Source organism: Ambystoma mexicanum, chromosome 12 (genome assembly GCF_040938575.1).
Source record: "Ambystoma mexicanum isolate Mex_15411 chromosome 12, UKY_AmexF1_1, whole genome shotgun sequence".
Classification (NCBI taxonomy): domain Eukaryota; kingdom Metazoa; phylum Chordata; class Amphibia; order Caudata; family Ambystomatidae; genus Ambystoma; species Ambystoma mexicanum.
In genome coordinates this window covers 787,369,480-787,388,230 of record NC_090936.1, presented here as the reverse complement: position 1 = coordinate 787,388,230, position 18,751 = coordinate 787,369,480, and the positions used below count along the sequence as shown (strand labels likewise).

Genomic DNA, 18,751 nt, shown 5'->3' with positions numbered 1-18,751 from the left:
CATCGAAAGCACAAAACATCTGCTAATGGAATGTACTGGGCTCAAAACGAAAAGAGATAGATACCTTGCAGTCCCATTGAAAAATTACCTCACCCTCGACGAAGAAAACCTCTGGATACTCCTGACGAACGGGAACAACATTAGATGCGTTATAGGAGTAACACTCTTCCTTAAATCCTTGACGCTCGAGTAGGAGGATTTTCCTTAAGGCTAAGCCTACTAAACAAAGACACTTCTAAAAAGAATTCGGACATTTGATATATGAAGACTATCATTCCTATATTTTTGTAAAAATTGTGATACAATTAAAAACAAAATAATAAAAAAAAAAAAAAAAAAAAAAAAACAAAGCAGAAGTTACTTACTCCTTTCAGGAATTTGACATGCAGGTGTCCTGCTCACCAAGAATACATAGTTTTAATTGAAATGGTGGGCTTTCATGTGAGTAATGCATTCAACAAGCAAGGCACATCACTGTGCTTACCAACCATTGTCTCAATGTCTATGTGAGATTAACAACTGCAGCAGGCCTGTGAAACCGGGACCTATTGCTCTGTCGAGGTAAGTGCCCACTTCGCCCCCACCATTTTCTTTCCCCCCTTCTCGTGCCCTTTTCTCTCTATTTTCCTTTTCATTCATTCTCTTCCTTGTTTTTCCTGCACCCTCGACGTGTCATTGGCTGTCCTACAAGAAAGGCAAACCAGCTCAGTTCTTTGGGCCTGTGACAGCAGTAACAACTGAAGCAGGCCCGTGAAAACGGGTCCTTCTGCTCTGTCCAAGAAAGCGTCTACCTTCCTCCATCCATTTTCTTCCTCCTCCTTCTCGTGCCCCTTTCTCTCTATTTTCCTTTTCATTTGCTCTCTTCCTTGTTTTTCCCACCCCACCTCTCTGACCCATGATTGGCTGGCCTATGAGAAAGGCAAACCAGCTCTGTTGTTTAGACCTGGGACAGCATTAACAGCTGCACCAAGCCTGTGAAAGTGGGTCCTGCTGATCCATCCAGGTACATGCCCACCTATGCCCCTCCATTTTCTCTCTCCCCCTTCTCGTGCCTTTTTGTCTTTATTTTCCTTTTCATTCACTGTCTTCCCTGTTTATCCTGTCCCCTCCCCACCTGCCTGACCCATGATTGGCTGGCCTACGGTAAAGATAAACCAGCTCTGCTGTTTGGGTCTGGGACGGCATTAATGACTGTAGCAGGCCCGTGAAATTGGGTCCTGCTTCACCGTCCAGGTAAGTGCCCACCTCACACCTCCATTTTCTTTCTCCCCCTCTCGTGCCCTTTTCTCTCTATTTTCCTTTTCACTAGCTCTCGTCCTTGTTTTTCCCATCCCGCCTCCCTGACCCATGATTGGCTGGCCTACGAGAAAGGCAAACCAGCTCTGTTGTTTGGGCCTGGGATGGCATTAACAGCTGCAGCAGGCATGTGAAAGCGGGTCCTGTTGCCCCATCCATGTAAATTCCCATCTAGCCCCTTCCATTTTCTTCCTCCCCGTCTCTTGCCCTTTTCTCTCTATTTTCCTTTTCACTCACTGTCTTCCCTGTTTATCCTGTCCCCTTCCCACCTTCCTGACCCTTGATTGGCTGGCCGATGAGAAAGGCAAACCAGCTCTGCTGTTTGGGCATGGGAGGGCATTGACAACTGCAACAGGCCCATGAAAATGAGTCCTGCTGCTTCGTCCAGGTAAGTGTCCACCTCGCCTCCTCCATTTTCTTTTTTCACCTTCTTGCGCCCTTTTCTCTCTATTTTCCTGTGCACTCTCTGTCTTCCTTGTTTTTCCCTCCCCTGTCATCCTCCCGTCCCTTCGTCTGCCTCCCTGACCCATGATTGGCTACTTTGCTTTCCTAACTGAGGATTCTAGGGCAACCTTCCCCAGGCAGTCATCAGCTAAGGGCCAAAGGCAAAGGGCAGCTCCCTCCTGAGTAGCTCCCCTCCCTGTTTGCCCCTGTTAATCCATGGATGCTTGGTGCAGACAACCTACAGTGACAGAAAAGTTACATGTGGTATAGGCGGGGAGCACAGCCATTACTCCAGTAAAATACCACCATGCGTATTACCTAATATCATATACCAACCTTCATTTAGCCTACTTGTATAGGTCAGCCTTATTTTACATGTAGTCTAATTATGTAAATTAGCCATAGTTTGCACTTAGCCCGTTGTATAGGTTAGCCTTATTCCCCCTGTTGCACCCTGAGATAGACATTGTGTTACATCTGTATTGTGTTGGGTTTTGCTCCCTGATATGGATTGTTGGGGATAAGAAATGTATCACACTTAGATGGATTGTTGGGGATGGGAAATGTATCTCACTTAGATGGATTGTTGGGGACAAGAAATGTATCGCACTTAGATGGATTGTTGGGGTGGGAAATGTATCACACTTAGATGGATTATTGGGAGTAGGACATGTATCACACTTTGATGGATTATTAGAGTAGGAAATGTATCGTAGTTAGATGGATTTTTCGGGTCAAGAAATGTATTGCACTTAGATGGATTGTTGGGTTCAAGAAATGTATTGCACTTAGATGGATTGCTGGGGACAAGAAAGGTATCACACTTAAATTGATTATTGGGGTAGAACATGTATTGTACTTAGATGGATTATTGGGAGTAGGAAATGTGTTGCACCTAGATGGATTGTTGGCAGTAGGAAATGTGTTGCGTCAGGGGTTGGAAATGTGTTGCTACTAAATACCTGTACTAAAAACACATCATTCTGCATACTTACCCTCAAAATCTGAACAAAACACAACCACACCTCTACTGCAACACAAACCACACACACTTCATAACACCCTAACCATACACAATAATACCTCAACAACACATGGCGGCTTCTCCAAACTGAAGCTACCAACAGCACATCAATGCTCTCTTGCTCTTCTCCCTCTCAATCCCACTAACACACCCCCCCAACCCTCCTTCTATTGCAGATCCGCCAGAGGGCCATGAGACCGTTCAAGTGGCAACAGTGTGCGGTACAAGTCCCAATAACATTAACATTAACATAAAAAGCCAAAGAAAGGAGGTGATGGCATGAAGGTTTAGAATCAATCTTGACCACTGACATCATGCTGGGCAACCTGCAAGACCATCAATCTTCACCTCCCAAGTCGTTACAGAAAGGGGAAAGACCATATTCAAATCAGATTTTGTCTCATCCGAAAACAGGCAGTCCAGCATTAACTGCTTGGTTACAGCCCTTTGCATGAGACCATCAGCAACCGCAGATATTTCTTGTCCTCATTGGACGTTATCAGTGAGTTGTAGCTTCGGTCTCTAGGCCCAGCAGTCATGGGGCCCACGTCCGGGAATACCCTTCCCTCTCACTGTGACGTTAGACAAACAAAAGAGGTGATAACTGGAAGGTTTAGAATCAATCTTGACCACTGGCATCTTTCTGGGAAACCCTCAAGACCATTGTTCTTTGCCTGCCGAGCCATTACAGAAAGGGGAAAGACCATATGCAAATATGTTCCCACACGAAAACAGGCAGTCAAAGCCGACACATGTCTAGGGTTGCTTGTGTTTCCATCAAAAGTGGCCCTGGCCTATTGGTTCACGCTGGGCTGCTCCCATATTGGTTGAAGTACCTAACTGATTTGTATATGACTCAACGACCTCTTTTGCAATGGTGCAGACGTGCAAAAAAATGGTGGTGTGGCATGTTTCCCAGAGAAGTGCCAGTGTTTCAGATTTATTCAAAACCTTCCACCCATCACTTTTGTGGTTATACTATGCGATACAAAGCAATTTAAAAGTTCTACATTGTTCATTTGTTTTTTTTTAACAAATATTTACCATGACTCCTACTTTCATGCTGCCACTTTCAAAAATATTAACACACTTTCTTGCGTTGACTGTACCACTTACACCTGGATCACACTTTTGTAAATTACATGTTGAGCTAAGTTTGGGAAATGCGGTTGCATATTTTTGTGAATACCCATGTAAGTTACCCTTGGTGGGACTTCACCAGCAATGTGATTGACCGTCTCTTGATTTCCCCCGACACAATCCTTTGAACTGGAACGTTGCCGCTTTGGTAGTAAGCAATAAATGTACAAAACGTCCACAGGAAGTAGGCGAATCACTCAGTAGTGCGTTCTTTCTTGAAAGGCCCTAAGAGCTTTGATGAAATAGTTGTGACTTACACATCCATTTGTCCTGGGCACAGTTTTGTGAATGGGTCATTTTGTGTTAATGCCCGGTTTGTCTCATTTAGAAAACTTACTTTTGATTATTTATGATCACAAACTCATTATTGCCATACTGGGTAAATTGGTAACCTTACATCCTTCACCAAATCAGTGGCAAAGCTGTAATTGCATATCACAGTTTAAATGTTATTTTTTTCGGAATCATAGACTAATACTACAAACTAAAGTAGCAATGTGTCGTTCAAAGGATTGGATGGTACACAGATTAATCATAGGTGTCAGTTCCCAAACTGACTTTTAATGTTCCATGTCATTAATTAGTAAATTTGAAACATATATGGGATCCCTCAACACTAATTATTTGATAAAGGAAAATGCCATTCGAAAATGCATTTAATTACGGCTCCCAAGAAGGCAATTATAAAACTATAATAACCTGAAAGAAATCCAATAAGCAACACCTACATTTGGCTACCGGGACTGAAGCTTCATAAGCATAAAGGCAGACTGTGACACCCTTTGGCGATAATGTGAATAATGATTTTGTATCATGAAGGTTGCCTTTTGATAATCATGTTAGGACAATTAGCTTTGTTTCCAGTACTTAAGACTGCTTCATAAATAAACAAATTCCAATGACACATAATGGTCAGGTTCACAAAGTTACTTCCAGGTGTGCATGCGACTGTATGCATTATCTTGTCACCCATCCAAGCACTTAACTTAAGATAATTTGTGTAGTAAGTGTGATAAAGTTCAATAACACAAGGCAAGGACATACCTCACAGTGTGGAGACACACAGTGGGAACCGTGGCACTGAACTCCCATCAGCCCTAACCAGCATAGCCAATGCTGACATGGGAGTCGCAGTCCAATATACCTGTAGAGCCAAAGGTTGCAGACCCCCCTCATCAACATAGCACAACACATGCTTCTAGTGGGAGCAGCAGGACTCAGCCTTGGACTATTCATTTTACAGTTTGTTGTCACTTCACACAATGGGGCACAGTCACAAAATAATAGCTTTCTCCATAGAGGAATAACGCCCTCCTTAAATGTGTGATCTAAACATGAGTAAAAGGCACCCAAATTACAAATGGACATGGACATCCAAATCACTGCCAGTTTACTGAACCATTGTGGATCTGCCTCATCAATTCACATAATTCCTCACACGACTGATTAACAAACTTTCAAGCAAATTTAAATGTTCTTCCGGGTGTTTCTTTTTTGCGGATTAGGAGGGTTTCAATCATGTGCAAAACACACACCTAAAGCAGGTTCAACTGCTTCTGGATGCAAGCTGACCAGTTGAGAATCACGCCTTTTGTGTGCGCATAGGTGGACAAGTAAAGATAACTGACCAGAAGAAAGTGGGCGTCCTTTGCCTTCCATACCAAAGTCTAGATGCTGTGGTTGGGTCATTAAAAAAGGAGCACAGACAAAACTCCTCTCAAACTGAAAGGTTGGCGTCTGTCTGATTTGCAGTTGATTTGTTGTCAAAATCGAGACACGCGTAATTGAAATGTGGTGTTGGATTGGGTTGTTGTGGGATGCTTTGCTCTACAACTATAGTATTAGGGGCCGATTCATGGAATTATTTGCGTGGGAAATAGGGAACGTGTGCACCAAACTGCGTGCAAAATCCGATAGGTGATGCATGGAATTGAATGCAAAGGACTTTTCCAGGACTTGCATGGAGTTTGCGTAGGCTCGGCACGTCTCTGCCAGCTGTCGAGTGCCTTGTGTAAGACTCCACACAGTGCGTGGACCTGGCTTGTGCAGAGTGCTGTGAAGGGGGTGGAACACAGAAAAAGGGATAGAACAGGCAAAAAAGTGGGCGCTTAGAGGGACAGCCAGCAGGCAGTACATTGCACGCCCATAATTGTGCCAAACAACACGTATTCATGGAATCACCCATGCAGCCTCTCAGCAAAGAAATGGCCACGCAAATCCCTCAATCTCTATGCCACCCGAAGGCAGGCGTAAAGACACAGGAATCGCAGCGTGGAAGCGGGTTTGCATGTCGGATTTAGGGTTGCGTGCATGCAACTGTGGTCCCGATGCAACTAAGGGTTGTGTGCACACAGTGTAGCAGGGTGCCGGAACAGTTTACAGGGGTTCGCATGCAGATTTTCTGAGCTTTTCTGGCTGTTTATGCTTTGCGTAGGTATGTCGAGGGCGTTCCGTGTGTGACTTGCGAATACAGTTACTTTGTGCAGTGAATTCCATGAATACACGGGATGTGCATTTTCTATTCTGCACGCAGGCTCATGCAGTGTCATTTTCGGCACGCTGCAATTGCAGGAGAAATGCACATTTTTCCATGAATCAGGCCCTTGATGTTTATCTTTGCAAGTTTAGTGTAGTCATTAGGTTTATCCATACATTTGAGTACAACACTAACAATGAAGGCTTAAAACATTCCTGAGAGCCATCAAGAGCATTATCATACATGTCTCGGCTGAGCCATGGGCAGTTACCATGGCTTACTCTTATGCTTCTCCCGAAGAGAGACTTTTTTGATTCACAAAGAAGTTAAAAGGAGTAACTCTGACTTACCTAACTTATTCCTGGAAATAGAAGGGTAACCTGGGGTAACCTTTTTTGTGGTTCAGCCCCCGTGGAGGGCAGTGGAACTGAGATGGCTTTATGGCTTGATATGTCTATGCCCCTGTTTTGCATTTTATCCTGATACTCAGTGAAACATTCAGTAATTATTCCGTAAACAGCCATGCTCTAGCAGATAGAATATGTTTTCAACACATGTAGTACATGAAATACACATTCGCGAATAGGAATATGTGATTTTGCCCTGCCTTTTGCATCATTGGTTTAAGTTGCATTTTATTTTATGTGAATTGAAGCTAAAATAAAAAAGATAGCTTTCCAAAATATCTCCAGTTATTCCGAGGCTGAAAATTTCAGTTAATAACTGAATAAACATCAATCATTTCCATTAATTGAACCACTATCACTTTGAATGACTTCCCAGTTTCCATTTCTGAACGTTGCAATGATAAAATCAATTCCATTAACATTTTATTTTTGTTGTACTTACGTGGAATTTTGTTGAGCTGATTCATAAACTTTTCCTTCATCTTGGAAAATCCCTCCCCTTTGCCTCCTTCGGGACCAGCCGCTTCTGTGGCATTGTTCATGAGGGCAGAGGCGGCGGTGGTGACTGGCATAGCCGCCCGGGCTTCAGGGTGACTCTCAGTCGACTTCATTTCCGTCCCAGGAGAAACTGCCCTGAAGACAAAAATGGCGTAGAGAGGAAGATTTGAAAAAAGTCTACGACTATCCAACATCAGAGACCTGCAGCAGAATGGAGGCAAGTCACATTAATTGCTGAACCTGCTCCCCCAGTAAAAATGAGATTATTAGCATCTAGGTTTGAGCTGGTTCATACAATATTTATCAGCCCACAGAGACAAGTCATTTCCAGAAAGCAATGGGGAGCTCTGCTACTACTATGATTTCTCATACAATATTATTTATTTTCAAATCCAAATCATTATTCTGTTGTATTGATTTGTGGTTGGCCTTTAACTATGACTGAAAAGTAAATTACATTTTGGACAAGAGTTATTGAACCCCTTCACAAGAGGATACATTGCGCTAGGTTACATTACCACATCAAGATTTGTGTTACTGAATCTCCATTTTGTGGTAATATGTTAGAATGTGTCACAGTCAATAAAGAAATATATTTCATCATTCCTGTGGAGCGATGCAAAGCGTTCATTCTAGTGACAACGCAAATCATTGTAATTTCTAAATATCTACTTGTTCAGTGGGAATCACTGAATTAATTGAGATAGTAAGTGTTGGAAGATGTTCCTGTTTGAAGGAATAAACTCACCTTTAGCATCTTGTGGAAAATGACAACTTGCCACAAAAACATATGAAATGGACCTTATTGTAAAGGGATAAGGTCTGGTTATCTGGATAATGTATGTGCACACACATACACACACACACATCCAAACACATTGTGAGAAATTGCCATCTTGCCAGGGTCTAGAAGCCATTGCTTTTATATTTGTATTAATCAATAAAAAGAGGCGGGTAATTCCATCTCATAAAGGGTGGTCTGCTTATCAGATCCCCCTTTCAGCAAGCTCCATGCCAAAAGCATAACATACACCTGCATCCTGCTGCATCAGTCTCTTGATCTGCAGTTCAGCACAGAGCAGGTTTGGATACCAGTGGTTGACAGCTGCTATTACAGCCAAGTCACTGTCATGCAGAGGTTGTGTTCAGGTGTACACCTCTGTTCCAAATTCCATGTGGCTATGATAAACTCCCCACCTAGTGGCAAGGTAACCTGATCATATAAGTGATACCCCATTTGGTATGGTGCCAGAGGGTCATAATTATTAAAAGACACATCTGATTTGAATCCTACACATCAGCATAGTGATCCAAGACCAGCTGTGGAAGGGTTATGTGTATTCTAGTCAGACAGTATGTCCCTACCAGACATCTGGACAAAAGACTGACAGACTGTTCCTCTCCTTTGATCCTTTGTGAGGATGGGTAACACCTCGCTCCACCCCAACAAGCCCTCAGCAGTCCACATCCTATACGAAAAGACTAGCCAAACAACAGGGTGCTACATACCTTTCAGATTATGCGTCTGTAAAGGTTGGGGGGGTATTGTAGTAGAAGGGAGCCTGGCACAGTTAGGGAAACGTTACACTATCTTATTTCTCTCTGTAACTCAACTTCCTTCCTGTCCCCTCCACTTTCTTTAGCACAAAGCACTTTGGGTATGATGAAAGAAGGCAAAGACTAGTTGTCACAAGGGCAGAGATTGGACCCCTTAAAGCAGGCTTGTATTGTCCAATCATCTGTGGCATTTTGCCTATAGATGAGGGGTCTCCCACTCCTTCTTTGATTTACTTTTGGAGCATCCTGGATTGAAGGAAGAACTTATTTGGACCTTATTTGGGGGAGTTGATCTACCCAAAGCTCTCAGCTTTCAAGGAGAAGAAGGGGTTACCCAAGGCAGAGGCAGACTCTGATAACTACCATCTCCAAGACTCATTCGGGTTGACTGCTCTGAGGACTAGTTCCTGCCATTGTACACCACACCTCCCTAGTCTGGGAAAGCAGAATCTGAAAGGACCCAGTTCTAGAACCCTTGCAGTGGGTCCCACAGCATTTGGAAGCCCAGATCAGCCAGGATTCCTGTTCTGCTGCATCAAACTCGTCAAACTGCACTGGAACCATGTTTAACACAGTTAAATCAGAGGGACCCGCTACTTTTGCTTTTGCAATTATCGCACTATTTTTGCTTTTCACCCATCAAGCTGACTCACTGCTGCATTGTGTCAAGCGGAGCATATCACCTGTATAGCTTGAGCAACCTGCTCCCTGCTGGGACAAACTCGAACCGCTGCCTTGATCACCAAGGCCACTGCATCAAACTGCCAGAATTCAAATCAAATCCCTGGAGCATTGCGTCACTCACTGACCCAAACCAATGATTACCAAAATCTCACACCGACTCCACCCTTGAACCAGGATTGGTGAACCATCTGAATTGCACTAACGAATGCTGCACTTTATCACAGCAACTCTCCCTTCGAACCGAGTAGATGCCAGCTCACAACTTGACCCAGCATAACTCGCAGCAACCGAACCTGGCTCCATCCGCATCACAGTACAGCACAAAGCCTGACTCGATGTTGTTGAGCTGCTGAATATTGGATTAAGGTATTTTGAACTGACCTTGTCCCTTTGGGGCCTTAGAGACTGGCTAACTCCCTAGTGTACCTTTTATGCACCAATAACATTTCCTTTTTGAATTTCCATTGTATGTCTTGCCTGTTTTTCTCGCTACTGAAAACTCAGAGAGGTGCACCCTTACATTCTGCAGTTCTCTGTTTTTACAGTTATTTGTACATTGGTGTGTTTGATTAAAGTATAGATATTTCTAGAACCTTCTTGAGCATTCCTTTTATTTTGTACTGTTGCACTTTGCTGTTGGGGTTGCTACTGGATCACATTTACACCCCTTCTGAAAGTAGAGCCTTCCCTTGGCCCACGTTACCACACAAGGTGAAGGGGGTATATCTCTGAGCTATGCCTGTTTTATCCTTATGATTGGGATCCCTGTTGGTCTGTAGAATTGTGGGGGCTGAGATGGCAGGTTTGCCAAGACTCATCTTTAGACTCCTGCGCAGCAGAAGTCATTTCATGTCTCTCTCACACACACATTTTTTGTTTAAATGGAGGACAACACATTTAAACAATGTACGCTTGCTATCTCTGTCCCTGTACCCAAACAAGTCACTCATTTTAAAAATGGGCTTGAGCTGATGATTAGGAGCAGTTGGGTGAGACTCAAGGGACATGCAGCCAGCCCTCCCAGGCATTCCTAAGTGCTGGGCAAGTTTAACACCAAGTACCCATTAGTTCTCAGCATCCATTCAATGTGTGTGCAGTAAGCACAGTTGCAGTGATGCTATTAAAGTAACGGTCTGTGCAGATGAAGTTTGTTTATTTCCACCTTTGCTTGAGAGGTGGAACTGTAACAAATAAATAGAAACGCTCAAGCCAAGCATGCGGTTTGCCATTTGAGGCAGAGAAAAGCTGCTATGAGTCTGCACAGATCCCTGATAGCAATTCACATTCCCCTTGACTTGATTTGGACAGGGGGACCAGGCACAGAGCAAATAGCCACAGGGAGTTTACAGAACAGAGTGCAAAAACAAATGTGCTTGGACCTAATCCCACAGCCCACTGCATCCTGCAAGTGTGCTACTTCACTGTTCTGAACCAGCATGCAACACAAGCACCTCCTTATTTATTCTTCTTCTCTCTACACTGTTTATTCTGTGTATATAATGGTTGTGTATATACATTTTACATTGATTTTACTGTTATTTTCTTTACCGTTAAATACGATCGCGAACTAACACTTATGGTATAGTTTGTATTTTTACTTATATTGATAGATGGTTAAAACATATTTGTGTTTCTATTTGTGTTATGCAATCCAAAAATATACAATTATTAAAATATATCTCCAGATGCCATAAAGGCAGATGTGTATGAAGGAGACCGAGCTATCTAGCAAACCGCATCTACTATTTCTCTGCTCAAGCTTAATTACGGAAGAGCCTTTCCCTTCCAGTCATCTTGGCTGACATTGATTTAGTAGGAGCGATGGCGAGCCTAATTTGTCAGCCTTCTTCTCGGTGTGTTTAGAAAGCTGCAACCAGCATGGGGCGGTCAGACACAGCCGGATCCTGGCAAGAACACTGCAATTCATAGGGCATTTTACGAGATGAGCTCAGATGTAATGGGAGCTGGTAGTCTCATGATGTACTGAACCCATAATTTATCAGTTACTATAGAAAGCTTTTGCAGCAGTCTGCATTGACTAAACCATTGGCGTTTCAGTGCAATCGCATGTAATTATATGTGTGTGCACGTTTACATACAACACATTTAAATCATATCACAACTAGAACACTAAAGATGTCAAAGCAAACTAGGAACACAATTAGTCACGTGGTCAAAGCCGTAATTAATTATGACTGTTGCACTACAGATCACCATTAGGCAACTAAATGAACTGATAGGCTAATGTTAACGTTTTGGGACCGATTCACTAACAGTTTTCCTCACTTGCGTTTTAGCCACCGGACCCTTGCTATTTATGGAATTGTACATAACACCGACCGTTCTGCATCCTTGACACTGCTCCGCTCAGCGCACTGATGCCCCCGGGCTGGGAGCGCTATACAAATGTGAAATAAATAAATAAATAAATAAGAAGTGCGTGGCAAGCCTACATTCTCTGAGTGGCAGTATGCGCACATGCTTTTGGGTAGCCAGATGTTGGCCACCTGCACGGACCGCCGGTGGGGCACCCATTCCACTGCACCAGTCCCATGGCAAGTCAGTCACATGGGAAAATGCACTGCAGCAGGAGATTGCAGAACACTGCCTGCATCTGCTCAATGAGACATTTGCTGACACTTAAGTATGATTGCAGGATGCTTGGATCCACAATGAGCCCCTTTTTATGCAGGCATGCAAGTCCACTTAGGGAATAAAGGTTCTTGCAAGCCCCTGATTCCCAAGGAATAGCTCCTCTCTAGCATCTAGGTCCACACACCCTCAGCTCCCCATCCTACCTGAGACTGGGTGATCTGCTCCCCACTGTTTCCTCTGTCTGCTTGCTTGCAGATCCCTTGCTGCCAACACATTGCCTGCCCTTCTCCTTGCGTGTTGGGAGCGTCCCAGTTCCTGTGTTTCAGTTTGCTTCACTGGGTTCTTCCCCTATGATTGTAAAACTCTCAGCTGCTCCCCGAAGCTAGGTTTGTGCTCCATAAATACCCTAATAATAATAATAATAATAATAATAATAATAATAATAATAATAATGCGTGAGTAGAACGCAAGGGCCACTTTGATAATTCAGTTCTAACATTGCCTCTTCTTTTTGGATTGATGCCATTGAGAGCTGACAGACGAGACCTTTTATTTTTTGCATTCAGGACTGTCCTAATATACAAAAACAAACACTAAAGTCTAATAAAACTGGTCTACCTGGGGTTTTACATGGCTGTTAAAATAATAATAATAATAATAATAATAATAATAATAATAATAATAATAATAATAATAATAATAATAATCTCCAGTGCAACTTTTTAGGACCATTTAAGCACATGCCACATTTTTAAAGTCACGGTATAACCTAGTTCATCGATGAACAATTCCTTGATTTACACTATCTATTCTCAGCCCACTTAATGTGTACTATTGATGCATTGGAGCCGGCACCAGAGGGCTCTATTTTATGGTAGGTGCCCACTGTCCCGGTTAGTGGGGCCAAGCAGAAGGTGAGGGCCTCCAACAAGGAAAACAACCAGCTAACACACTGTAGAGCCAGATGGTAAGGGCTATAAAGTCATGAGAACTTGTACAGGAGGAAAAAAGTAGAGCACTGCCTGGGCTTTCTGTGATGCAGCCTGTCCATGTACCAAAGGCAAGGTTGGAATGTATCCTTTACAGGTGGTTCGGGTCTTGATTCTAAGCTCGCCGATTATCTAGACAGCGGGAAGCTGTAAAAAGAACAACAGAGAAGCATGGAATGCAGGTTTCTACTGTGTTTAGTCCCTGGATTACACACTTTCTATTGTCTCAAGAGAAGAAAACATGCTAAAATGACATTATATCAAAATGAAACCATCTCGTATTTGACTTGTCTTTCAACTGTCACCTTGTCCCTTTTTTACAGTAAGGTGCACTTTGCACTATTTAGGATAATAGTTAGATTTGCATGAGCGGATTTGTAAATATCAATGTTCACATCCAGCTATAATGCATTAATAAATGAGCAAAAACTTGCTACAACCAGACTCCATTTTAACTGATGTTAAACCCATTTTACACATTTGAAATCCATATTGAATTGTATGTCATTTTAAATCATTTTATGTGCCACTGTATCAAATGCACCTTTAATGCCCCGATTGAAAATGCCCAACTTATTTGTTTTGAATTTGTGCTACGGTTATGAGTTTGTAACCAGGTAATATGAGATTGTCGTTGTGGAGTGCTACCCTTTTTGCAATTTTCAACTATTATGGTATATTAGAGTGTCCAACATCAAACTGTAACATTCCCACACAATAGGGACAATTGCCAAATTATTAAGAGCTTATTAGGTTGAGATTTTATAAAATTCAACAGCAGAAACAACTGTGTGTAGCTTGCACAAGACTGTGGCAGTCTATTTTGGGGTTGATGCTAACATGAGATTAGACAACAATACCATCCGTACACGTCTGATCTCAGTATGTTAGGGTAAGTTCTGAGAATCAAGTACAAACGGACATACCCATACCCTGTCTTTCCGAAGTATATGTGCCACCTACTAATATGACTCACTTTGCCAGCATTTGACTATGCATAGCTGGTGTAGACACATTTTTATACACTGTGGGCCTCATTACGACCCAGGCGGTAAGTTACCGCCTGGGCCGTGACTTTACCACCATGGCGTAAACTATGTTTACGCCATGGTGGTTGGCGGACTTACCGCCCCATTCCGACCTTGGCGGGGCGGTAAGTCCCCAATCCCCATTTACCCTTCCCCATTCCCATTTTTGCCCCATAGGGCATAATGGGAGTGGGGAAGGCGTTAATTACGCCACCGTAAATTACGGTGGCGTAATTAACTCCATGGTCCCTTAGCGCCATGGATTTTAACACCTGCTAAAAGCAGGTGTTAAATCCGCCATGGCGCTAAGGGACCTCGTACTCAGGCGGTAAGGGTCAGCGCTGTTTACGCTGCCGTAAACCCCTTACCGCCTGGGTCGTAATGAGGCCCAAGGACTTTGAGGGCATGCATTTGCAACCATGTGGAAAGTAAGTTTAGTGCACGCTCATTTAAAATGATCAAATAACACTTTCGTTTGGTGTCTGTGGCTGGACAGACAAGTGGATATCTATTTCAAAGGTTCTGTTTCTGATTTTAATCTCTGCAGGTGTAGCTCATAATCATGCAGGCACTTAAGTCCTTTTGTTTACTCTGTCGGCATGCATTCTTATTGATAAGTTTTTTTTCTCCGTACTGCCAACAGCAGCGCCGAGATGCCTTTCGGGCCGTAGTTGCGCTTTATACGTTTCTTTATAATGATAAATAATAACAATAAAAGAGATGTAACTTATCACATGTTCAGAACTTTCCCAGAATGCATAGACCCTTCGGAATGACTACACTTCTCAAGATTTCTATAAAAATCATAACCTTTGATGTAGATAGCCCCCTTATAAGCATTCCATTTTTTATCAAGCTTTTTACCTGTATTCATGTCTACATGGTAAGACACTGCTGTCAAATTAGCTGTTCTATTGAACGATCTGTACTGTCTTCAAGTGGATGTCTTTAAACAAAATAAAAATAAATTCATGTCTCGTGCTTAGTTGTGTGTGGATTATTCAAGATGCAATAAAATAAAAATGTTAGTGTTCCTTCTTGACTAGTATATTTTTATTATGCAAGTCTCAAGATTTACAGCTGCCTCACTGTTTCTGAAATCCTGGAAAATGCATGGCAGGAATAGACAAGATGCAGGAAGTGGCGAACAATGTGTCTATAATCACTTAATGTCTTTCTTAATGTCTTTCAGAGACCGATTATGACTAACAAGTATCACTGATGAAGCTGTTCTGATGTTTTGCATGCCACAATTGCAGGCACAAAATGGGCATAATTGTATTAAACTGTTCACACCAATACCTGCTGCTTGTTCATTAATTCTGTGGTTAAAAATGTTTGCTTACGTGACAAATCAATACAAAGACATGAAGAAAGACACTAAAAGCAAGTTAAAGTGTGCTATTATGGCAATAAGCCCTGTGACGGCAGGCCAATAACAGCCAAGGTAATGCACCCGGGGTCCATAGTTACAGGCCCGAGTGAAGCAATAGCCTTAACGAAGGCCCGGGGGCCTTACCGCGGGCAGGTTTGGCTTATTGCCATTAGTATTCCGGGGTCTGCAGGCTCAGGAAACTTGTTTTCACGAGTTTGCAGCCCCAGAACACGAATGGCTGACAAAATCTTTTCAAACAGCATTTCTTTTGCCAATTGAAAAGGTTTCGTCGCAGTACGCATTAGTTCTAGGAACACTAGAATGCGTGAACTGCTTCATTAGTAGGGAGCAACAGGGCGCCATTTTGGGCCAAGTTGCTCCATACTAATGAATGGGAGTAAACTGGCCACCGTGGGAAAGGGAGAAGGGACTATGTGTGGTCCCTTCTCCCTTTACATGGTCACCAGGAAAAAATAAAAAATAAAAGATTGTGCCCGGCGCACGATGCATGTAAGTGCGTCCATGGGATTACACTGTGGTATGGCTCGGAAATGAGCCAATCCATGTTAAGTGTATCCCATGGAATGTAGCCACCGTGTACTAATGTCAACCAAGTGTAGCATTATTGCCCATGAGAGAAAACTGAAGACAAACTGGGACGAAGAAGATTATGCAGACCATATAGAGTGAGAGCCCTGAAACGGAAAAGGCCTTGTACAACATACCAGGGGAGACCCAACGTCAAAAATCAGGAAAGCAGGGCTGTGGAAGGTGAGAGAGACCACAGGTATCAAATCAGCTGGTGCTTGAAAAACCCAGAACAAGACTTTGGGAAAGGGAGAACACTCGAAAAGCGGAAACCGGGAAATAATGTAATGACTGAGAGAAGGCACATAAACAAATCACCAATGCACAGCGTTGGCAAGAAGAAGAGACAGAGAACAATAAAGCGGAGATAGGGCATGCTGTGAGACGTCCTTAACCCAAAGGGATGAAAAGTGATCGCATAACTTCAGGCGAGAAGTGGTGGACTGAAGGGTTCATAAACAATGCCGACACCACAGTTGAAGAGTTGAAGGAGAAGGAAGCAAATGGAAGAGCGGCAAAGCAACAGTTTCAAGAGTTGCCAATATGGATGAAGTCATTCTGACATGAAAATTAGCAGGCCCCTGTCCACATAGGACCCAGTGACGGTACCCTTACAAAATACAAATAACACGGAAAAATGGGGGACAGAAGAAAGAAATAATCATTCCTGGAATGAGTCTCAGTGACAAGAAATTATTAGAAGTACTGAGAGAGAGTAGCAATCATTACTGGAATGATTATACTCATCCCAGTCAAAAGTAAGTATTGGAAATACCGAGAGAAAGGGATCAGTTACTCCGGACATACAAGAGAGAATACCACAGGAAGAAGAGGAAGAAGAACAAAATAGAAATAAGTGAAGACAAGCAAAGGAACAGATTAAGGCTAGGCAGAATCCAGTGTCTGAACTGTGCAGCCTAAAGAGAGTGGTGGCTAATGAATATTTGCAAATTCCATATTGAACTGAACCTGGGGAAAACCCATATAACAGGAGAAGGGAGTAATTTTCCTTTGCCTCAGTGCTCATAATAGTGGTAGGGTCAGAGTAGACTAGTTTTGGACAGTGTACAGAATCTGATTTAAGACTTGCACCAATGACTGACGAACACCTTAGTTCATTTGTTAGACAGGGAACACCTAAAGCCTGGGAAAAGGTAGGCCTTTGCACCTTTTAGTTAAATAAAACTACACTAAAATGGTATATCATACTCTGTGTCCTTCCTCTGACCCGCCACACTAAGCAGCAGTTGTGTTATCATTGAATAATCACTAAGAAGGCATTATCTTGTAAGTGATTTCAACCCGGCACTCCACCTAGCTCAATGCCTAGCGTGTGATGCACAGCTGGAACCCTTAATTATATATTTGCGTCTATAAGTTCTTTTATTTCTGAATGATGTACCCTTATATCACGCCCCTCTCTTTGAATCCCCCCCGGTCTCACTGTACCAGGAAGCAGGCTGTTTTGCAAAGTTAAAAGATTTATTTTATGAATTTGAACAATACATATATATATCACACTATTAACATTTATACAATGATCACCACTGGGATGATGTCACAATCAACAATCTCTTTAATCAGAAGGAGTATGGATAAGAAAAATAAGGCAGCACAGAATGATACGTGGCGTGGGTTCAGTCAATTGCAATGTCACTTTTCCCCCTGCACACTACTCAGTCCCCCCCAATATGCAGTATAAAGAGATGGAAGGGGAGAACACATGTTTCAGGAAATCAAACTCAACAAATACAGTTTCAATCCCAATTTCCCCCAGAAAGCATAGAGAGAGAAACAGGAATGATTTCAAAACAGGTCAAATGTTTTTGAATGCTTTTGAATGTGGCTTGGAAATGAATGGGAAAAAAATGGAAAAATTGATTTAATTCTCTAAATTGGATTCAAAACTAGTGAGAGCCGCTTTATATATTTTCAGGTAAACACTAGCAATGATGATTGAATAACTAGCAGATTGAAAACTGAGTTCTGCGGTCGGATGCAAAGAATAGCTATTTTACACGTGATGAAATTGAGCCAAACAAAAGATTTGTGTCAAACTTTTCCACGCACGAGAAATGCGATTGCGGGAAGACTATAAGGAGTTGGAATGCGGTTTTGGGTTTGTTTGAAAGCTGAGGATGTTATCTTCAATTTGACACTTGTTTCTAGCATGTACGATATGGAAGTTATGAAGGTTTTAGTAGAGGTCGACTTTTCCCAAAAAGAGTCAAGATTTCCAAATGAAAGATGCGCTTTTGAATATTACAAACAGGTATTTCTTTACACTAGGGAGGCTATGAAGATAAAAGATACCCAACAGAACAGCCACCAGATCAGCGGCGCCTCTGTTCTGACTTTTGCCCGCCAAGACACTTGTCTTTCTCAGCAAATATATTAGTGCAAAAATGATATTATCACTACTATTATCAAAGGACTATATGGATGAGAGAAAGATTCAGGAAAAACAAGATTCTACAATGCAGTTCTGGAGGTGATAGAATGGTTTTGGATAGGATTACTTAAGGATAAGATACTGGCTATGGACAATACTATGCTATAGATACTCACAACTATGGTTTGGAATAGGCCCGTCAGGGATCTGATCAAAGGTTTTTTTTTGCTAGCCCACCGGACAGGATTCAGGGCACCC

At 42.6% G+C, this 18,751-nt stretch overlaps 1 protein-coding gene across 3 annotated transcripts in view; it reads right to left on the bottom strand.

The window, feature by feature from the left end:
• Positions 1 to 18,751, bottom strand: part of SYT1 (synaptotagmin 1) — a 1,490,427-nt gene that overhangs the window by 1,109,609 nt on the left and 362,067 nt on the right. For all 3 annotated transcript variants that reach the window (XM_069629284.1, XM_069629282.1, XM_069629283.1), the window contains exon 2: positions 7,230 to 7,420. In XM_069629284.1, coding sequence (XP_069485385.1) covers positions 7,230 to 7,398 — 169 coding nt within the window. In that variant the 5' untranslated portion in view covers positions 7,399 to 7,420. The remainder of the gene's footprint in view (positions 1 to 7,229; positions 7,421 to 18,751) is intronic.